Source organism: Leptodactylus fuscus, chromosome 1 (assembly GCF_031893055.1).
Source record: "Leptodactylus fuscus isolate aLepFus1 chromosome 1, aLepFus1.hap2, whole genome shotgun sequence".
In the NCBI taxonomy this organism is placed as follows: domain Eukaryota; kingdom Metazoa; phylum Chordata; class Amphibia; order Anura; family Leptodactylidae; genus Leptodactylus; species Leptodactylus fuscus.
The window spans coordinates 104,111,578-104,135,776 of record NC_134265.1 but is presented as its reverse complement, the minus strand read 5'-3'; the positions used below and the strand labels follow the sequence as shown (position 1 = coordinate 104,135,776).

Sequence of the window (24,199 nt, the reverse complement as noted above, 5' to 3'; positions counted from 1 at the left end):
TACGTAGCCGCCACCTCGAGGATTAAGTGTGAAGGAATAGAACTTTATCAGCTAAAGAGAAATAGAGAAAAATTGGTCGAACATGCCGATTTCAGCAGGACCAGCCAACCAGCCGTGACTCTCCCTTAACATCACTGATCTTTCCTGACCTTCCCATAAACATGTATGTCACGGAGCAAAGGTATACGTCTTCCTCCGGATGGTCTTTTGAATCAACAGGGACGCAAGAGGTCGGGAGACAACAGCAATTTATTGTAATCCACAAAGTTAGTAGCCGGCGGCGGTCACATCAACCGTAATAACAATAAGTCCACAGAAGTCACAATCCAATGATAGCTTTGGTTCCTTGGTCCTGTAACTAAATTCTGGCTCTCTGCAGAGCTGTGCACAGGCCGGCTAACACATACTAACTTCTAGCTACAACTATATACTAAGACTGTTACTTCCTCTATCTGTGGGTGGGGAAGGCTGAGTCACAGATCCTTCCCCCCTCACCTATACCAAGGAGAGCAGACTCCCTGTCTCCTGTGGACAATGCACCGTCCAACATCTTCTTGGAGACACTGATCAGATTATCTCCACCCATTGTCCTCACTAGTTAGAGGTATTTGCATACAATGTGCTAACACACTAGACCCGAATCAGCCAACTACACACTGATGTATATAACAGGTTAGAGAATACATTCCACATGAAATATATATTACACATTGCCTATAGTATAGACTCTAACCATCCCGTGACAACCCCTCCCCCTCTCAAAACATGTGCATGACACAATTGGCCTACACAGGTAAATTGGGGAATGCACATCAGTCTCTATAGCTCATATGTCCTCCTGCCGGGATAACCCATCCGCGTTCTGGTGTTGGTTCCCTCGGCGGTACTGAATGGTAAAGTTGTAGGGTTGAAGGGCTGGCATCTGTCAGAAAATCCGGTCGATCCATGTTGGCGTCTCTCTGAGCTTGGCTTCGGGTCACTGCTCCCACAAAGTGGCACTGTAGATTTCCAACATCGTTGCCTAACAGAACATCGGCCGGCAGCCCGCTCATCACACCAATTGTGCATCGTTTTGGTCCATAACCATAGTCGAGTTCCACGGTAGCTTTAGGAATACGTCTTTGAGTACCCCCTGCCAACTTGATAGAAATGCCAGGACCCTCCTCTAGGGCCTCGGGTCGCACAACTCGGGGGTCCGCTACCGTTAGGAAAGCTCCCGAGTCCCGGAATCCAACAACTGTTCGGCCATCCAGTAGGACCTCCTGCAAGTGCTTCCTCTGAAGGTTTGCGGGATGTGTGGCGGAAGGCTGAATCCCATAGACCCCTGGAGGTGGAACAGATGTGTCATTCATGGAGTCATCTGGAAATGGGGCCAAACTTTCTGTCCTAGGAGTGGTTCCCAGGTAGTGAATAGGCCGGGATGCCACGGTGGCCCGTGCCCCCATGTTAACAGGGCAACTAGCTTGCAAATGTCCAGGCCGCCCGCACCCAAAACATCTGCGCTCTAGCATTCTTCCAGTAGGTCGTTGTCTAGGGACAGGGTTGTTCATAGCTGGAGGCCGATGGGCTGGGGCAGGGGTAGAGGGGGAATTGTAATCCTGAGGCCGGGCACGAAAGGTGGGTGGCTGGCTGAAGGGTGTCTGGCGGACTGTGGTAGTTTTCCGCTCCTCTGCAAACAACCTCTTCCACTGCGGCTTGATGGTCAGGCCCTCATCTGCAAGAGAAGCAGATTGCTCAACTGTGGCTGGGTTCCTTTCCAGCACCCACTCACGGATCTCAGCGGGGCACTGGGAAAAGAACTGTTCCTTAAGTATGACTTGGAGGATCTTATCGACTGTGACAGCCTCCTCTCCTTCTAGCCAGCGCTTGCATGCTTGCTTCAACTTGTGGGCGAACATGTGGAAGGAGCTTCCCCCATTGTAAGACAAAGAGCGGAACTGAACTCGGTAGGTCTCTGGAGTGACTGCATAATACTTCTGCACCGCTCTTTTAATGGCCTCATAGTCCCGCTGATCACTAGGGTCCATGGCTCTGAGAGCTTCCGCAGCCCCATCTCGTAGGTGTCCCACCAGATACCGGACCCAATCCTTCTCTGGGACTTCCATCAGGCGGCACTGGTGTTCGAAGTCCTGAAAATATCCATCAACATCCCCAGCCGCTTCCTCAAAGGTCTTGAAGTGTTTATGGGAGACATATGGTGGTTCTCTCACTGTTGGGCTGGGGGTCGACGTTTGATTATAATTCCTCATAGTTATCTCAGCCATTCGCATTTCATGCGCCATTCTTTCCTTTTCATGCGCCATTCTCTGTTCCTCCTTCTCCGTTTCCTGAGCCCTCTGTAATGCTCTACTCCTTTGCTCTGCAGTTGCTTCTAGCCCCAGCACTGCCAATTCCTCCTCATACAAAACAACCCATCTGCTCTTTTGGGTCTGTACCTGCCACTCCCGTATCTCTACTGTCTCCTGGGGGCAGCCCTCCTCATGGTCGCTTTGCAGGGTCATCTCCTCCAGTGCCTCGATCAGTTGCTCTTTTGTTCTTCCCTGGTAACTCAGGTTTAGTTCCCGGGCCCTTAATTTTAGACTTGCCATAGTCCAGTTCCTGTATTCTGAGGTTGTGGCTCCATTAATCGCTGGGCTGCTGTAGTCCATCTCGCTGTCCGCTGTTGATCCCACCGCTGCCAACCAGTTGTCACGGAGCAAAGGTATACGTCTTCCTCCGGATGGTCTTTTGAATCAACAGGGACGCAAGAGGTCGGGAGACAACAGCAATTTATTGTAATCCACAAAGTTAGTAGCCGGCGGCGGTCACATCAACCGTAATAACAATAAGTCCACAGAAGTCACAATCCAATGATAGCTTTGGTTCCTTGGTCCTGTAACTAAATTCTGGCTCTCTGCAGAGCTGTGCACAGGCCGGCTAACACATACTAACTTCTAGCTACAACTATATACTAAGACTGTTACTTCCTCTATCTGTGGGTGGGGAGGGCTGAGTCACAGATCCTTCCCCCCTCACCTATACCAAGGAGAGCAGACTCCCTGTCTCCTGTGGACAATGCACCGTCCAACATCTTCTTGGAGACACTGATCAGATTATCTCCACCCATTGTCCTCACTAGTTAGAGGTATTTGCATACAATGTGCTAACACACTAGACCCGAATCAGCCAACTACACACTGATGTATATAACAGGTTAGAGAATACATTCCACATGAAATATATATTACACATTGCCTATAGTATAGACTCTAACCATCCCGTGACAATGTACAATTGGCTTAGTCAAGCATGCAGGATTATTTCAAGGCCGAGTCAATAGACAATAGTAGTGGCTTATAAAAGGACAAAAACAAAGGACATTCTGAAGTCTAACATACTAAATCCTTATTCCTGCTGCATTAGTGTCCCAGAAGATCCTTATTATTATTCTGAAGATTATTGTATTTGGTGCTGCCCAAAAATGATCAAGCTTCGAACTACGGACCCAAGGAAAAGGCAAATAGAATAGGAATATTTAAAGACCTTGAGCCTGGAATCACACATGTAGTTTTTGTGGATTCAGAAGGAATGGAAAATATAAGAGGTGGACACAGAACTTACCTCCATGACCAGGTACACTGAATTGGCCACCTCCTGGAAAAACAGAAAACCAAATAAATGAACAGGCAATAAGATCCAATAATATGATATGTAGAGGTGTTACAGCAAAGGATGGACATTTTTCTCTGGCATATGATAGAAGGATGTCACACAATGCAACATGTTCAGCATTGCAGAAAGGATTATGTCTCAAGTGCAAATCAGATGCAAAACTAAAAGTGCAAATTTACACCTGTCAACATTTGTTTAGTAAAGGCTGCCAATGCATAATAATACCATCATAGCACCTGGTCACATCTGCACAGAATAAGGCTTTATTCATACGTTCGCTTTCAGCGGACATGTGATGTCCGTATAGTATATGATCCTGCTTTATTTTTTGTTCTGTACGGTTTGTGGTTTATCCGTTTTCCACATGTGAAAAACAAATAAATGTACTTATTCATGAAAAACAGACAAAAAACATGATGTATGAACCTATATATTATAATGGAGCTTTGTGGTCAATACGTGTGCATGCAGTCTGAGATTTAAAGGGACATCCACTAAAAGCGGATGTGTAAATAAATCCAAAAACACTTTGTAAGAACCAACAGAAGAACTTTATGAAGAGCGGCAATGATGCAACCAAACTGTGGGTATACTGTACTGCACCTGCGCCTGCCACCACCACGCCATATGATCTATATTACTTTTATGACACCTAACAATGCACTAGAAAAACAGGGGATTCTTAGAAATGTTTGCTTTGATTTATTGACCGAGACATAATCCATTAACATTCTGCTGCCTGGTTAATATAATACTAAGAAGCCCAGAGGCGAACCACAAGGATTTATTAGACCAAGGGAGTAAAAAGAAAACTTGTTACGCTGTAGAGAAGCAACTACAATACAGACATAAGGGCTTAAAGGGAAAGATATTTCTTACGTGAAATCACATATCTACATTTGCTATCAGTACCCTGTGAAAATCTCTGAAGGGAGAAATTTTACATAAACCAAGAAATACAAATAAAACACAGACACCAATGTACTAACAGACTACCCGATCTGTGTGTGAGAGCCTGGCACTACCAATGGTCAACCCTTGTTGTTGTGGACTCTTACTAGTGCCATATTGTACGGTTAGCTCACTTAGAGTCAATGCATAATGCTTTTGGGTCAATCTGCTTTATTTGGGGGTGCGATTCTTTTTGGGATGTTCGATTTCTTTGATGAAGGGTCTACTGTATCTGTTCTGCTGTATACTATTTACTTTTTTACATGTATAGCTGCCTGGGCACTTTTTGTTAATGACTTATTTTCGGAGTAGGGCTTATATTTCAAGCGTACTCCAAAAATCCTGAAAAATCATGCAGGGAAACACTGCATTTACCATAAAGCAGTCAGCTCCAGAAGTATTAAGACCTCCTTATTATCCGTTACTTATATGTAAGTCACCTTATTGTCAGACGTGACACAGGAGCCCATCACTAGTGATACCAATACAAGGCAGGCCCTGACGTCTATTCTGCCTGGTAACAGGCCTGGGAGCTCTTCCCACTCGCCCCAGCTGCCTGCTACTGATAAGGGGCCACTGCAGGCCATCTGTTCATGTCAGGAACATGTAGGTCTGCTTACTTCTATTTAGACAGGGACAAAGGCGTTGGGGATACAAGGACGTGTCTGGTCACATTCCACCCTCCCTCATTTTCCTATCAAAGCACTCAAGACAGATGCATAAGACACCTGCTGAAGCCAGGGGACAAGTACTCACATAGTGCACAGTTATATATCATGCTGCTAAATGTATCTCGGAGCTGTTTACCCCTCCATATGTCAACTCATGGAACTGGATGTGTCCATACAGTAGTTGTCTTTTTAATACAAGTCCATGTAAGCCATACTGCGAACACTGGACACATAAAAGGCCAAAGTAATAGATCATAACACTATACCGTGACAAAAAAAAAAATGGAAGTGGACAAAGATTTTACTAATATATTTAGACAATGAAATTAGACCAGATAAAAATTTGCAACAAAAATTCCCATTGTAAATTTCCTAATTTTCCATATATTTTAATAATAAAATGCTGTAATATTAGGCTTCCACTGTCTCTCCTGAGAACAAATGGATCAGATATGCTCAAATCCTTCATCCACCTTCTTTCCCTCCTGACAACCCCAAATATTTTGTACATTGGATGGTCGGTCAGTTACATTGACATCGGCAGAGTCAGGCGACATTACTCTATTGTGTATGGCCTCTCTTATTATGATGAAAACCATACTTAACATCTGTTGGATTGCTGGGTTACATACGGATGACAGCTATTTAAAGTATCATAGAAACATAGGATCATATTCTGGTTGTAACCATGTACCAGGATGTTGTAATGTCCTAGGTCTAAAGTCTGTCACGTGATGCTGAATGTGTTTACTAGTGCAACAGCAGACTACCATGCCCGCTATCCATTACTTCCTCTTATGTCACTTTCTCCATCCAGACCTCTTAAAATATGGCTTCTTAGGCATTTAAAGTCACATTTGTTGTTGTTGACCAATGACACCAGGGACATCATGCCAAAGCTAAGACCTGGTACAAGGGTCAGAACCATACCAATGCCAATAGACACCAGACTAAAATTATATCGCTAACACTTTACTCATATTAATAGTCCCTTCACAATGCTATATTTTACCAAAAAGTTTTAATTTTAGTTGATTTAGTTACTAATACGAATAATAATCTTGATTTACAGTTCATGTATAAGTAATAACTAAAAAGATGTTCATCTTTTTGTATTTTTTACCATTGGGCAGTATTATTTTACTTTGCATTCAATATACCCCTCAAACCAAATAAAAAAATCTAGCTCTACGTAGTCTAAATTTTGAATTCAGCCATACATTATGTATACAGGCAAACCTTTAGGTCTCCTTTAGGAGACCGTTTATCAATGTCATTTTGGGAGGCATCGCAGTACAGGATAAGCTTGTTCCCATTTCATTTAAGGGCTCTTTATGTAGTGATCCAATTTCTTCCAGCTGGAAATAGAAACAATTTTAGTATATTTGCTCCCTGCTCAATAATTTATCCTTTGTACAATCTGCTGTTCCCTGGCAGATCCCACTGTACAATGAATAAATCCAAGGCCACTGGGCAAACATACATGGGCTGCATCTGTTCCCACCATCTTTTTCTGCAGTAAAGACTGGGCAAGTCTGGCCAGTAGACTTGGCCACGTAATGTAGTCGTCTCTGCTGGCAAACAGTAATAAAATGTTGGACACATCAGTGACAGAGGGTGTGAGACTGGGGAGGACTAGTAAATAGTGCAACACAATACAATAAATTGCAAATCTGCCTATTATCAGTTCTGGAAATTAAGCGTTAAATATGATTACAAATCCATGAGATATAGAGAGAGATTTAGGATTCACTGAAATTATGCCAAACATCTGTTTTACAATAAGTACATCACTAATTCAGTATGGGCGTTATGATATGGATGAGCACAAAATGAGGACTAATCTTGCTTACTGCAGCCCGCAACTTTGATGTGTGAGCAGGTAGGTACATACATTGAAATCAATAAACTAGTCTTACAAGAACACATAGATAACGTAACGTGGTTCTCAGTGACCTACAAACTGATTCTCTATTTTTAGGATAAGTCACCAATATAAGATTGGTCGGGGTATAACACACGACACCCTGACCTATGTAGTGACCATTCCTGGTTACCACATTTCGGCTGCAACTCAGTTGCTGAAACCTCACCGTTATTTCCAACAAACTCTCCCAGTGGAGTAACTACCGGGGTAGCGGCTGCCACAGGGCCCGGGACATTAGGGGCCCGGCCACAGCCGCTACCCCTGCGTTTTTTTTTCTTTTTTTAATAGGCCGATACCAGCTGGAGTTATTGCAGCTGGTAAAATGCCCTATTTACTTATCGATCCTGGCAGGGGCCGGAATCGGTAAGTGACACCGTGGACCCCACAAGCACTATCATTATACTCGGGGATCTCTTCAGACCCCCCCCCCCGAGTATAATGATCGGAGGCCCCGAAAAGGTAAAGGAACATAATAAACGTGTTTACTTACCTTTCCACGCTACGGGCAGGCTTAGGGCCTAGTTGTGTGACGTCCCTGACATCACATGAACTGGGCCTGCGTCCCGGGTCATGTGACTTGAGTATGTCATTAAAGAAGGCCGATACCACCGAAGTCTGCATCGGAGCAGGAGATAGGTAAGTAATAGTCCGTTTTTTTTATGTTTGTATCCCCCCGGGTCTCCAGCCAAGCCTGGATTTGTCTTGCATTTAAAACGGGGAGAATTAATTTATTTATTTATTTTTTGTTAACGTAGATTGTAAGCCCCATATAGGGATCAGAATGTACATTTGTTTCCCCTATCAGTATGTCTTTGTAGAATGGGAGGAAAACATGGGGAGAACATACAAGCTCCTTGCAGAAGTTGTTCCTGGTGGGAATCGAAGCCAGGACTCCAGCGCTGAATGGCTGCAGTGCAAATCACTGAGCCACCGTGTTGTCCCAGAATGCATTTATTTCTAAAGAACCGACACACAAGCCATAAATCACATAAGAAAAGTACACATATTATCATATACACAGAAACATTTATGAGACGGCCACCAAAAATTGTCAAACGTATCAAGGCAGGCAGCTAAATAGGTTACCTCTGTTACCACTGAATAACAAGTACATTAATGGGAAATGTAAGAAAGAAACCTACTAAAAAGTGCTGTACAATCTGTATCATTGTCCGCGATACCAGTAAATAGGTCATATTTCTCTGACTATTAAACGTCATGGTTGGTTATAATGCTTCTAAATTCACAGGCCTTTACAATGCAGACAACAAGTGCTAGCATCCTGCAGTAAACCGTCTCCAATCCCACGTGACAGCCGTAGATTACGCATTAGAATAATCCCAGCTGATGGGATATGTACCAGAAAGCATTCAGCGTCTTCTCAGTAACAAGAACAAAGCCAATTAATTTACAGATCAGGCAGAAGTCGGAGGAGACTGATGTTAAGATGGTCCTATAAGCAGCACCTGTGACCTTACATCACCTCTGTGCTCAGCAGGACATCTGCCACCATTCACTGGCTCCAGGGGACAGAGATATAAAGGCAGCAGAACTATTCAGCTGGAACTAGTCTCCGACACAATAAGAATGTGTGACTGCGATGACCGCTTCCCCCACTGCACACCGGCACCACTGGCTTCACAATGGGGATTTAGAAACCTATTCACTAACATGAATGAGGTTACATCACGTATCAGTATGTGGTGTCGATATCAGGATAGCAAAGACATACTATAGCGTATTGTAGTGTAGCGTCACATAAATTGGAGAATATAGTAGGAAAGTTTCCAAATAACAATAGTCTTTGCCGAAATGAACAGTTTTTTTGTGCGGGATTGTCACCACCGTATACAGGGCTATGGGAAATAAAAATATCAATAATTTTTAATTACATTAAACATTTGCTGATATTGTATAATTAGATGAATATTTTGTTGCACATTTACTTTCACAGGAAGTCGGTCACTAGCTTTTTCATAGATTAGTAGATTACTGCCTCTGACAGACCATGTCAGTATTTTATGAAGGAGTTGGAGTTGGGCTGTAGAGAAATAGTGGCGTCAGTAGTTTGGCCTACCGACCCACAGCCTTGTTTATATGGGTGGTGTATAAAGGCCTGTCAACGTCATAAAAATCTCTTATCATACCAAAGAATCTCTACATGTATTGTACAGTCATACTCAATCCGCATAATAAGCATAATAGAAGTCATATCTTTACATGATCATAGGGTGTTAACCCTTACGGCCTGTTTACACATTACAATTGTTTTTAACCGCTGGTTTGAGGTTGAGGATGATACAGAAATGTACCTTATCTTATCCAATGTACTAATGATTCTATTCACAAGCAATGTAGTTAAGTAAGAAAAGCCACAAGACGGACATCGATGATAATTAGATGATTTCCATGCACCAAGGACCACTTCTTACCACTGACTAAGTGTAGTTTTATCACCAGCACACTATAAGCTCATGTACTTAGGTGTATGTTGCTATAATCAAAAACACAAACACCACTATCATTACCGGAAAGTACCAGAACAAGGTAAGATAAGATAGCACACTTATCTTATCGGGAACAGAAAATCAGAAAGCAAGGTATAATGAAAAGTAAGGCTAGGTTCACATCTGCATCCGGTCTCTGCCTGGGGGATTCCGTTCCCAATTCCGCTAGAAAAATGTGGAGAGAAAAGCGCTGCAAGAAACTATGTACTGGGACTGGGACTGTAAGAAACTATGTACGCCTATGTCCTTAACATAACCATGGACTAATTTTTAGCCACTGGATCTAAACAATGAATGTCAACAAGCAGAGATCTAGAAAACTGTGATGAATTGACATAAAGTGGTGGAACACTTGCGATAGGTTCACACTTGCGTTTGGGTTTCCCAAGAAGACCCAAAAAATGGAAACCCTATCTGCTTAAAAAGCAATTACCATCAGAAACCCATGAGGTACACCGATTTACCAACAAAAATTTTAAGTGGAAAGGGGGACAGAGCCCCTGAAGTTACCAAATGCTAGTGTGAACCTAGTGTTATCCAGCTATGCAACAGGGAGAATATCCTGCTAGGTGGCGGCCATTTCGATGACTGACCCTGTAGAATAGAACAACTTGCTTGGAAAATTCCCCCATCTATGATGTCCAGACCCTTCAAGGATTTATGTCATAATATAACATGGAGAACCTATAACTAGCCCTCAGTATTGATTTAAAAAGCAGGTTGAACCACTGTGACCCTTGAAAGGTCATTTATTACTGAACTGCTTCACATACCAGAAATAGCTAGAATGTTGAAAAAAAAAAAAAATGCTGTACATGTTCAGGTCATGTCCTCCTAAACGTCTAGAAAAATTGTTGGTTTTTTTTATGATTTATTTCCAAAGTAGTGAATGTGTTCTCCAGGCACTGCACCAATCTGCAAAGGGTTATTCCATAGCCAAGGAGACTGTAACAAGCTTCTCTATGATACACTCTTTCTCCAAATGTGACTATAGGAAAGATGACCAGATTGTTACCAACCCAACCAAAAATGGACGACAGAGAAGTCCCATCTCTTGGAGTATAATCTTTTTTAGTGATTTTGAGGATTTGTTAGGACTGGACACATTTATTTATGACTACATTTCTAGCTATTATTATCACAGTTCAGATTGTATATATCTCTGTATAATTTAATGTGAAATACAAGAATAACAACTTAAAAAGTTAAAATTCGGTATACAAATAGAGGAGATTGTTAGTCACAGCTGCCGACAAGGAAGAGCTGGGTCTAAGTCTGCAAAGCTACTTCTTTAATAAATAGGATCTGGGCTACTTAAGTATTCGTTGTGTCTGCTCTGATGTTTGATGTGAATTACAGCTGACCTAAATCCTCTTGCTTGTCCTCATGCAACCTACTCCTTGGAAACAAAATAAGGTCACAATCTTGCCAATCAAATAATGTAAGGTAGAGCTGGGACACAGGTAGAATAAGGATACCTAGAGCGCTTCCATAATACCTGCCTGTTATCATATACAAAGTGCGTACACCAGACAACAGGTCCTGGCATTGTGTAAGAACAGACAAATGTTCTTGCGGAAAACAGACCATGACCTATTGCTCAAACATTCCTTGTTAATCCTCAAGCAGGACTACCCAGTATGTTAAAGCTAGGTAGACAAACAGGCAAACCAAACCAGAGATCCAATAAGCGTTTGAATCAACAATCTGATTTTGGAGAATCTAGACAAGTATCTGACCAAAGAGCTATTCAGATCTAATTCTGTCCATAGATATTAGGAGATTTTGTGCTGGCCATCTGAAGTCTATGGAGTGGTCAAACTCTTGGCTAAGGAACACATAAACTGACGAGGTTTGGTTCTTCATGTCTGATCCTTTTGCTGACATGTGGGTTAATAGCACCAGAGCTGGATGTCATCTCACCTCATTTCAAGGAATTATTAGGGAAATCAGCCATTTTAATTGTTGCCCAACAATTAGTCAGTGTTTTTGCCCTAAGGTTTTTCCTGGGTTGTCATCTCAAGCAAGAAAACGGAAATATTGGCGCTGCCTGTTACATGCCACATATGAATGGTACCCGATGGATCCCACTGACTACAGTACAGTATGTAATGGAGCTCTGAATCAGGATGGTAACACCGCCACAAAAGGAACCTGTCACATAAAAAGTACAGTACAATCTATACACCGCAGGTTATAGACCAGAAAGGCCAGAGCAGATTGATGTATAGGTTTGAGGGCAAAAATCAGTGTAACTGTCTGTAATGAATCAGGTATATACTGAATATTTGTTATTCTGTCTAGAGATATTTCACTTTGTATTCATTGTCTTAGTAGGAGTTGGTTGATTTACCAGTAAGTCTAGATGAACTGAGGGTTTCCTGTGTACAGTACCTCCGATTTGTATGGTAATTTCTAATCCACATCTCAGTTCCAGGAAGCTCAGTGAAATATGTGTGGTAGTCATAATGCACAACGCACAGCTATGAGCATATGTTTTATGTATATTAAATCTAAAACTGAATAAGATTGTCATTAGGCTCTAACGTTGTTTGCTAGGTGCGCAAGGTGTGGTTATACCGGTGTGTTGGGTTACCATAAAGTAGTGTTGGCAGATTTGTGTGAATACAGGAGTGTAACAGGTGAGCTGGAAGGGAGTGTGGAAAAGGAGTTCCCTTTTAGGATTGAATCCAGTCAACTGAGTGTGTGCAGTGAGTAAGGTGAACAAAAACCTCTTAGAACTGGTATAGAGTAATTGGTATAGGATATAGCTACGTGTGTGATCCTGATCTTTCGCTACTGAAATCAATTTTTTTCTACGATGAGACATCAAAGAGGCGGGTCCTATCAGTTACAGAGGATGCAGAGATAGCTGTCAATCACTGATAGGACCGCCTCCTTGACTACTCAGCATAGAAAAAACAGAGATTTTATATGAAATTGTAAATGTCAGATTGTACTGAAACTTTTCCACAAAATTACATATCAATCAGCTCAGCCACAAGACGCCTGCAGACTGAACAGCAATCCCTATTTGGTACATTCCCTTTAACGTTGAAAAACCAGTGTACTCCTTTATCTGCAAAAATGCGTCTGTGAAAGGCTAAGCTCATCTATCAAATGATGGAATCTAAATGGCGCGCAATGGGTCCCACTGACTTATCAAAAGGCCTGTATTATTGTAAGCATTTTACCCAAAAACAATAAATGTTTTTGATCTCTTCAAGGATCCATTTAAGAAGTGAACCTAGACTTAGATTTAAAGTACACCGACTAGTCCAAAACCCAAGTATATTCGCTACCAAAACCCTTTGGCATCAACAATCAAATATGCTTAAGTGCACTTCTGTCAACCTAATATATACTGTATGAATAGCTTTAGTCCTTACATGGATCTTTGTAGCGTCTCCATTGAAAGGGGGTTTCCACAAGTGGCTGTGGAGTTAGGAGGCCAAACCAACAGCTCAGACTCCTCTGTTTTTCCACCGCCTGACTTCGACTGAAAACTGCTAATGGTTGAATTTTTATGAAAATAAATATGTAATAAACCGATCATCTAATTATTTATATGATATTAATAACTCTGTAATATAATTAAAAATAACAAATTCCTTTATTTTAAAACCAGAGTCAGTACCTTCCCTCCTCTCCAAACTCCAAATCAACAGCCCTGGTTTCCATGCAGATCTTGACATGTCACTGTAACAAGGTCCATCAATGGGTCTGATATAAAGCCATCATAACCAAGGAAGTAAATGAAAAAAACAGATATGAAAAGGTCTGCCGCTGATCCTTTCTTCATGGAATCAGTTGGGCATCAGCTCAGGTACTCTTAAAGGGGTTGTCCCAACAAAAAGTAACATTATTTTTTTAATCAACCTCTCACCGTGGGCTGGTCTGTTGTTGTCATTCGGCAAGGGTCCCTGCCGAACGTGACTGCTGAGGCCAATCAGCGGCCTCAGCGAAGGGCATGTGTCGTCACGGGTTTCTTCCTGAAGCTGCTAATTGGACTCTGTGGTCACGTCACTGCTGAGACCAATCAGTTGCTTCAGTGGAAGGAATCCAGGACGCCACAGCTGGCGTGCAGCTTCACTTTCAGAAGACGCTGGAGCAGCTGGACCAGACCGCGCTGGTAGAATACCGAAACACCAGGGACAGGAGACTATGATTTTTTATTTTTTTACCTTCCTTGGCCTATTTTTAAAATGTTTTTCCCAGACAACCTCATTAATGATATTACCTTCTCACGTGTTGCAATGACATGGAAGAATATACCTAAGAGTTTATCATCTCAAGAGTCTGTCTTCTTGCACCGTAAAAATATGATTGATTGTTACCATAAAGATATAAAAGTATAAAAAACGTTTTGCATTCTGCAATGTCAATTGAGAAAACATTCTCTATTATTGCATGGGTTTATACACGGCAATAACATTTGCATTTCAGTTTGCCACGTGTCACTAATAAATGATTGACTCTTAACATCACATATCAGTCATGGACATTAGAACAGTAAGAAGAATTCTATAATGGGGGGGGGGGGGGTTCAGGTGAGCACCTGCGACAGAGTCACTGAGGTCAGATATACATAGCAGCTGTCACCACAAACTAAGTGATATACCAGTTGCTATTTATTTCTGTTTTTAACAGTCAAGGAAAACAATGTGTCAGCAAATCCAAGGAGGGAAGAATCAGAAACGTTCATTCAGAGTTATACATCACAGCTATTAACTTCAATGGGAACAGTTCATAACACTATTAAGAAGGCCCTTTCACCATCTCCAACAGCTGCAGGTCTTTCAATCTACTCAAAACCTTTCCTAAGGAAAAAAAAAATCAATATAATAAATACAGCTGAGAACAACTTAAATGAGGACTCGCAAAATTCATTGCCCTATATAGAGATGACCTGAAAGCTTATCGGTGATAGTGGTCAAGCTGGAGGGTAGTGGCTGAAGCCTTATAGAGGATCTTTCACCTCCTCCATCAACTACAGCTCTTTTGCATCCTTCAATAGGCGCCGTTCTGCTGATTCAGCAACACCTAGAATTTTTTAACTACCCCCCCCCCCCCACACACACACACTTTTTTTTCCAAAAGTGTGAGGGCTAAAAAATTAAATAAGAATTAGTCACAGACCACGATATCATGCATACAAAGTAGCCACTGGTTATTACTTTCTGTCCCTGTCTCGACACACAGGAAATGGCTAAAGCCAAAAAATATATTAGTTATTAAAAGTTATTAGTAGAACTTCAGTTTGTAGGTCTATATGGGTCAACGCACTATAGAAAACCAGTGATGATGGAACGTGAGAATTGAGGAAAGAAAGCAAATATTTGGGGACACCACTATAACTGAAGATCTCGGCTCCTGTGTGGTATTGCGACTAATAGTGCCATTATATAATGCATCATCAGTATAAGATCTGAATCTGTTAAAGAATGGATTCTTCATTTACTGTGTTTACACAGAGTTACATAACATGGTGCCATGACTTGACGTCAAGGAAGGAAATATCAGAAGTAAACAAACTATAAAACCCTGGAGAAAACTTCTGATCATGACAGTCACTGGCATGCTGTTCAGCTTGACAGAATTTTTTGTCATCTTGACTTCCTTCCAAATCATGTGTAAGTACCTATCACGTTCAATGCCACAAGCTTAGCCGGTTTTCACATTTGGTCCCATAAGCAAAGTAATCTTGGCCGCATGGCTGTGCGGGATATAACAAGATGATAGGTGGCTGAAGAATTCTACATTTCATAGCTTAGTGGTGACACTAACATGACTCATTAACTAAAATATAATTACAGCAACTAGTCTGAATAACACCCTATAATTCAGCTGGTGTGAATAACTCTGGCTTATCTTGATAGATGGCATATTAATGAAACAATAGGCAGCCCTGTAACATGTAACGTCTTTATTTTCTATAGATGCCTTAATCATATCACAGATATACAACCATTTTTCTTATCAGAACCAGGGATGTAATAACATCTTAATCTATACAACCTAATACCTTTTATAGAATACTGATATTCTGGGTACAACAGAGACATTATATTTGGACAATCTGTTTACTAGGTTTTCAACCTCTTATATGGATACCCAAGAGTGTATACGCCATGTGTCTAGTTGGCTATATCCTCATGAAGTGGTTTTAACACGGTATCATTACAGCTTCGGGGGTGCTTGATGTAACGTATACGACTTGGGAGTACCTGTCACCACTCCTGGCACTTCTGGCTATTCTAATGAAATAATTCTGAAGCTTTTTTGCTTATGAGGCCCGGTTCACAAATGCGTTCAGGCCATTCCGTTCCCCTCTCTGCATGAAAAATGTGGAGAGAAAAATCCTGAAAGAAGCACTTTTCTCTCTGAATTTTTTGTGTGGAAACTGAGCAGAAACCGCACGGACACCATTCTAGTCTATGGGGTCCATGGGTTTCCTAAGGTAACCGCTTTCTTATGCGGATTAGGTTTCTGATGGGGAGGGGGGGGGTCCCCAAGTAGACTATCTGAACAGAATCCATGCGCCGATGTGAACCAGGCCTGTGTTGTGCTGTTCTTATGTTATTCCTCCTAGAAAGTCATAAAATAATTGACAACTAAGGGTAACCATTACCCTTGCCAAAAAGGTGTGTCTTTACAAAGTTAGACAATGTAATCCCTGGACAATGAGATACTGTGTATAGACACATCTAGTAACAGCTAGTACCTAACTAGTCACTTTGTTAATAGATTTCTAGTAGGAGTAAGAGAGGAATGGCACAAGACAGAGTTAACAGAGTAGATGACATAATCTCTATATAATAAAAGGTCAAATTCTGCTAAAAGAACAGGTCAAAGAGGAAGGGTGGGTGACAACTTCTACAGCTTCTCTATGAGCAGCCGTCTAAATAGGTACCAAATATGCTTGCCTTTTTGCTAACATCGCAAGCATCAGCTCACAATTTTTGGTTTTCCACGCTCATGTTCTCGTAACAAATACTTATACTACTTTTATACATTGGGAGACCCTATATAGTGCAATCCTTGTGTTATAGAAATGTTCCATTGTAATGGATATCTGCCACTAGTGGTGTCCGGGAAAAATGACCTATTATACTATAAAAAGTAACACTATTCTGGTGTATGATTCCAGCCATGTGTTTCTTAGAAAGAACAACCTGCAGATGTACTGTTACATGGGTTTAAGCCATTAAGAACAGATACAGAAATACTCTGATGATTCCCCTCTTAAAGTACCTGTTAACAAGCCCTCGTCACTTTTACCAGTTGTCAGATGACATGATTGCAATTCCTTGGCACTTGTCAATTTCTAGTAACTAAAACTATATTTACAACATTGAAAAGCTCGATTCATGCTTCTGCCAGCCTAAGGCTTTTTTCTTAAACTGTAATTTTTATTACATTTTTTTCAATAGAATAAACAATCATTGATGATGAATTGTCAAAGCAATAGTAGAATGAATGGACAAGGGTGTCTACCACAACATGTGGCTGGCACAGCAAATGGTATACATAAAATCAAAGAAAAACAAATACAGAGAAATGCCAATCAACTAAACCAAAAAGAGTGGGGGGAGGGGGGTAACAAGGGGAAGGGGAGCAAAGGGGAGGGGGAGAGAGTCAAAGACCTTGTAAGAGCACAGTATGCGTCCCTGGATGACCATACAACATGGAAGGCCTCTATTTTATAATTAAGGGAGTCAGTAGGCTATAGGGGCGTTCACACTTATGTCGCTGTCCACCCTGCCGAAATTGCAGGAAAAACAGCTTGAGTGCGGCTTGCATATGGTCAGTTTAAAAAACCCATTCATCTCAATGGGTTTTTAAACCAAACTGCCGGGGATCTCTCCCTCCCCCAGCAGCTCTGCTTCCTCCCCCTTTAAGTGGGTTTTCAGACTTTTTTTTTCACCTCCCCCAGCCTAATTTAAAAAAAAAAAAAAAAAAAAAAGGCTGGACAACCTTTTTAAGGATATACAGCTGACTGATTCCCTGGAGGCAAACATGGAATTACTTCTGCTCATTCTAAAGAATGGCACTGGTCGGCAAAGTTTTTTCCTACATTAATAGTGATTCACTGTAAAAACACTAAAGAAAGTAAGAACGCCCTAAGATGACTAATGACGTTATTCACATGCCCCATCCTCATGTAGCTGATGCCTGATGTAACACCTGTCATCTATTGCATAATAAAACAGGTCCTGGGCATTTCTTTGATAGGCATATAACATCAGGTATCATGCTCATGCTATTTGTACCATAGCTGAAGTCTAACATCACTTCCGTTGTTGTTAATGAGTTGTAACACCATGTGAATGGGACTCATGATCACTGAAACAGCGATTATCTAGAATATATTTTCTGTTGGAGTACTGGGGATGGATGAAGCTTCAGGGGACTTTGTATCTCCCACCAGAGTCCAGAGGACTAATATTTACTACTGATTATCTTGATCTAGGTTAAGCAAATCCCCCAAACACAAGTACAAAGTACATATGGTATAGGCTTCTGAAGGAATTGTATTAGACAGCATTTTGAGGCACAAGGAATCAGCCAAAATACAATAAAAAGCCAAGGTTACCTATGATATAACATCCATTAGTCAAAAAAGATTATTCTAAATTGTTATACTGCTTTAGACTTGTATGGAGATATCAGACTACATCCCAACATGACTTATCTATATCTGATGGCAAAGAATTTCCCCCATAAAACATACATAAACTATGGACATGCACAAAGTAGTACGGCACACACAGGGGAACATATTAAAACTGGTATTTTACATGTGCCAAATGCACCTCAAGTCTTAAGGGCTAGTTCACACAGGCAGAGGGGGTGGATTATGGCATGTAATCCACGTCATAATCCGCCCCCTCACAATGGTGGTCTAAGGAGACCGCCTGGCTACTTTAAGAAGCGGGCCGCCTCGCGGCAGCAAACTCCAGAGTCGACCCATTCATTTGAGCCTACTCCGGAGAGGGAAGCCGCAACTGTTGGAAGCCGCGACAGTCGGATTTTGGCCTGAGAGTGACGCGGCTCCCCGCGTCACACCCAGTGCCAAAATCCGCCATTACGCTCCCCGTGCCTAAGAGGACACTTTCACTTTGTTTTTTTTCCATAATAATATATATCAGATTCCCACATTCCCTCTCGCCCACTTTCTGAAAAAGAGGAGCAAGTGAAATAAACAGGGAGAAAGGTAATAAATTATGGTGCACAATGGTTTGCACCAAAAATTGTTACTTTTTCTTACCTCAACACTAGAGATGAGCGAACACTGTTCGGATCAGCCGATCCGAACAGCACGCTCCCATAGAAATGAATGGAAGCACCTGTGACACCGGCCAGCCGCCGGCAAAGTCAGCGTCACAGCTGCTTCCATTAATTTCTATGGGAGCGTGCTGTTCGGATCGGCTGATCCGAACAGTGTTCGCTCATCTCTACTCAACACCACAGATCTACAGCATAATCACAGGACATAGTCTGGAGGGGACTATATCCTTATAAGAAAAAAAACAAACTTTCTAACCATCCAGACAAAACACATCTTACCCGACACAGTCGCATGTTATGCTGTCTCTGGGTTAAGGAAAATGTAGCAAATATATCAAAATGATGCAAAGCAGCAATGATACTGGCCAATGGGGTTGACACCTGGGACCACCAATGGTCACCTGTTCTCATAGACACTACAGAGAATGGAAGCAGAGTATTCTGTACTTTGTGTGCTAAGTTACTGCAGCTCAGTTCTCTTTCACTTAGGCTTGTGTACTTTGTCATTGTGTAAGTCATGTTTTTCACAGCTAGAACACTCACCCATTATTTTCTATGGCACAAGTTGTGAAGGGGGTCTTGAGCCCAGAACAAAACTTAGGACAAGTCCTATTCCTGTGCATTTTTCCCCGGGCTCGCTACATTAATGAATAGGTTCATAGAGGACAGTACACCTATATCAGTCATAAGCCGTCTGTGCCGTTTTCCTATATACCCGTAGATGCACACATACATGTACATGTGGCCTTAAATAGCTGTTCATCCAAGCATACAAACTGCTTTGGATGTTGGGCAGTGGTCAGCAACCTTCAGCCGGCTCAGCTGTTCTCGGAACTCCTATAGAAGTGAATGGAGCGTGCTAAGAGCTGTAGTTTCTTAGAGACTCACGTCTTGAAGCCTGCTGTACACTGTAATAGGGGCTGTCCAGGATTACAAAAACATGGCTGCTTTGCTACGAAACCGTGCCATAGCTGGGAATGGGTTGTGTCTGATACTGCAGCTCAGATCTATCGAACACATCCTGGAGGATCCCTGACAACCCTTTGACCAAGTTGTGCAGTGGGTGGTCACACTGACTAGCCCTTCAGATGTTTATATTGTACAATACTGTACACATTTTCTTTGTCTTATATAACGCTTATATAGCACAACTACCAACCGCAAAGTCCATAGGAGATTACTAGACCAGCACAGAAGCCACCCCATATATCATTGTTTACGAGGTGAACATTAACCATCACACACTTCTCTAGAATGACTTAGCAATTCTGGCATTTTCCACTACTTGTCTGGGACATGAAGACATTGTACACAAAGTAAACTCTCTTCAAATAATCGAGCTGGGACAGATGCCAGCACAAGAAAATGTGTTTACATCGTGCACATGTACATGGGGGTTGTAGTTCTTACTCCTGTCCACCTATACAGAATACAGCTAGAAGCAACTACAACTCCCGAGAGCCTGCGCTCTGCCTGACAGCTGGGCGAGGTTTTCTCAGAATTCCGTGACGTGCACAAGGAAGGAACCAATAAAAAGGCAGCAAGCTGGAATGTCAACAAACAAGGAGGCAGCCACGTGACGGGGAAGCAGGAGAGGGGAGAGAGCGCTTACTGCAGATTTGAGTGGAGGGGAGGCATATGAATGAGACAAAGTAGGTCTTACTGTTATATATAGCCAATGACCGAGTCATACAACTACAACCCCCAGCCTAACACCATGATGGTATACTGGGAAAAGTAGATTCACAACAGCACAAGTTGTGGACTATTGTTGTGTTATATACCACTGCTACACAATCATTGCAATGATCAGGTATAGAAAGTAAATAGGATTTACCTGGAAATCATACAAGGCCACTATATTTTCATGTTTCAGCTCCTACAATGAGAATAGTAAGGGTTACAATGGGGCACACAGAGGCAGCACACAACAAGGACAGGCTTCAGATCACATTCTTTACCTTCAGTATTTTGATCTCCTTTCCTAAGAGTGTCTGAGATTTGGCCAGATTTTTCTTATTGATGCACTTCACAGCAACCTCCAAATCCTGCTTCTGGAAATATAAAGCAAGACACAATAAATAGAACACTACATTACAGGAATTCACCCTGTATAGCAGTAGATCAAAGGCATGCTGAAAAGCCACATGTATATTATATGGTTTATATTATGGGTACTAGTTGTCAATAACTGGTCCTCTATAGACTCTAGAGATACTACCACCATTGAACAAATCCTTTATAGCATACAGTATACACTGAGAGGTACCATTACTGACTGACACCAAGAAGCATAAAGTATACACTAGGGGTACCATTACTACTGATAAGCATACTATGGGTACGAATGGCACTTTACTGACCATTCATAGTATACACTAGGGTTAAACTAAGTGTGCCTTAGTATTCAGCATCTCCTAAATAGCATACACTAACAATGCATTGATCCTGTATGGGGTACCATTGGGTAGCATACAGTATACACTAAGGGCACCACTAAAACTGTATTGATTATGTATGGTATGCACTAGTGGTACCGCTGTATATTATACACCAGGGGTACCACTAGCAGTATACTGACCCTGCATATTATACACCAGAGGTAACACTAGCAGTATACTGATCCTGTACATTATACACTAGAGGTACCACTAGCAGTATACTGATTCTGCATATTATACACCAGGAGTACCACTGGCAGTACACTGATCTTGTACATTATACACTAGGGTTACAACTAACATACACTAGGGGTACCATTAGCAGTGTACTGATCCTGTACATTATACACTAGGGGTACCATTAGCAGTGTACTGATCATGTACAGCATACACCAGGGGTCTCATTGTTCTAGATCTTGTCCAGACTTGCCCAGTCCAGAATTATTAATGAATTCTGGCAACTTGGGAAATGGTGGGGACACTGATGGGGGTGCAAATACTGTGGGGAGGATTTAATTTCTGCCCCATGCAGAGCTTCCAAGAATAGAACTAATCTTAGAAGAGCACGGTGTTTTATTATACTATAAATTGCAGCTGTGTCCCAAGGACTCAGGTCATGTGTTGTTAGTACATCCCTGCCACACATGATTGGTATCACCACCTTAAGATACCCAGAAATGATAGGAGACACCAGGACACCAACTATCAGAGTCATCCTAATAATACAACCCCCATAGGTGTCATTGTTCCTGATACCTCTATAATATATAGTGGCTGTGATCAGCTGAAATTACATGCCAATAGGATGTACTTGGTCTATCAGACATATACAAAGCAATACAAAGCAATCTGTTTACATAACAAGTTTACTACAGAAGACACAATTCATAATAAAACAGTGGGAAAAGTAAATAACGCGTCATTATTGGTTTACTGAGCGATCAGCCACAGTCCCCAGAGACAAAAGCTACAATGTATACATTTGACTGTTGACAGACAGCGATCAGATCGTACAATTCTCCCCAATCTCTGGCTGCGATGATACATTACCTCTTTATGCCTGCCTTTGAACACAACAGCAAAGGCTCCATGGCCGATCAGATCTTTCCTGCTGAACTCAAACTTCCCAACCGACTCCATTGTAAATCCCGGATCCTGCCGACAGTCGTGCGATAAGGTTGTTGTCGATGAAGAAGAATTGATGATTGATGGATTGTGGGAAAGGGTTAACAAATCAAGAGCTGAGAAGCAGCTGGAAGAGAAGGGCTGCTCTCCTGTCTACCTCCCTGCTGCTGAGGATCAGGCTCCTGAGGGTCACTTGCATGGGCTGCTGCTCCCAGCACTCCGGTCCTCCCTGCTGCATGTTAGAGGATAGTAGTGGGGGAAATGTATCGTGGATGGAAGGGGGACAGATCCCCTAGAAGAAGAGGGGGAGACCAAGGCCCCCTCTCTGGCACTGACTCACTAGTGCCATGGTGATAAAGGGCTGATGCAACCTGTACTGTCCACAGATGTCAGTGGCACAGGACGCTTTGTTTACAGGCCCGGCAAGACTCTGACTCTGCTGCTGCTTCTGCTGATACTGTCACCGCCGGGAGCTGAGAATAAGGCCCGCAGCCGATTGCACAGCGAAGTCCTCTGGCTGCCGGAAGGCCTGCGCCTGCGCACTAACCAGGCCAGCCGATAGTGCTGACAGCGCATGCGTGGAGACAGGCGCTTTGTTGTGGCTCTGTTAGGTCTGTGTTTACTAAGCGGTGTGAGCAGGCTGAGCTCTGCGGAGAGGGGTGAGGGGAAGGTGTCTTGTGTTGGTACAGAAGTACTACAGTCAGGTGCCAGGCTGCTGGCCACACCAAGGGTTTGTGCGTACTTATTTTACAAGGACACCCACAGTTTGCCTGGGCAAAGTTGTCCTCAGCACTTACTATAGTAAGTGAAGCCGAGAATAGTTGGCGCGTCCACACAGGGCGTTATTTTCCACATGGATTTTTATCATGGTACCACTGACAGAATCCTGTATGCAGTGTGTGTGATACATATGGGGTTGTCACACAATTATCCTATGGGGTCCACCTTATGCATGATTACTAGTGTGTGTATATAGATAGATGGATAGAGATATATAAAAATGCAGGGCACACAGCACAAGGGCATATGAAAATCCAAAAGGGCAATACTGAATTAAAAACACCTAATATGATATACCTCTTAGGGTGGGTTCAACCCTGTACCCGGTCTTCGCTTTGTGGATTTTTTCCGTCTTCTTCCGATGGTACGGAAACCCGGCAGTCAGTGTCCGCCCGTGAGCGTTTTGTGGTCTCCGCGGTGAAACCGCTTTTTTTTTTTAACCGGACACAAAGTCCTGCATCTCCGACTTTCTGTCCGGTTAAAAAAAAAAAAATGGTTTCGCTGCGGAGACCAGAAGATGCTCACAGGCGGACACTTTGTAAACCCATTCAAATGAATGGGTTTGCAGATTGACTGTCGGTTTCTGTATCCTGCCCAGTTTCTTGGGCAGAAGACAGAAAGCGGAGACCGGGCGCAGGTGTGAACCCACCCTAAATTGTAGATAAAATTAGGTGTTTTTAATTATATCAGTATTGCCCTTTAGGGTTTTCGCATACCCTTGTACTGTGTGTGGAGTGCCCTGCATTTTTGTAATATATATATATATATATATATATATATATATATATACCGTATTTTCCGGACTATAAGGCGCACATAAAATCCTACGATTTCCTCAGAAATCGAAAGTGCGCC

General features: G+C 42.3%; 1 protein-coding gene across 2 annotated transcripts in view; it reads right to left on the bottom strand.

Annotated features, from left to right (window-relative positions):
- The window catches only part of ULK1 (unc-51 like autophagy activating kinase 1), a 62,398-nt gene extending 39,297 nt beyond the window's left edge, over positions 1-23,101 (bottom strand). For both annotated transcript variants that reach the window (XM_075274842.1, XM_075274852.1), the window contains exons 1-4: positions 22,490-23,101; positions 20,960-21,052; positions 20,836-20,877; positions 3,601-3,633 (exon numbers count right to left, since the gene is read on the bottom strand). In XM_075274842.1, coding sequence (XP_075130943.1) covers positions 3,601-3,633; positions 20,836-20,877; positions 20,960-21,052; positions 22,490-22,579 — 258 coding nt within the window. In that variant the 5' untranslated portion in view covers positions 22,580-23,101. The remainder of the gene's footprint in view (positions 1-3,600; positions 3,634-20,835; positions 20,878-20,959; positions 21,053-22,489) is intronic.
- Positions 23,102-24,199: the final 1,098 nt, after the last annotated feature.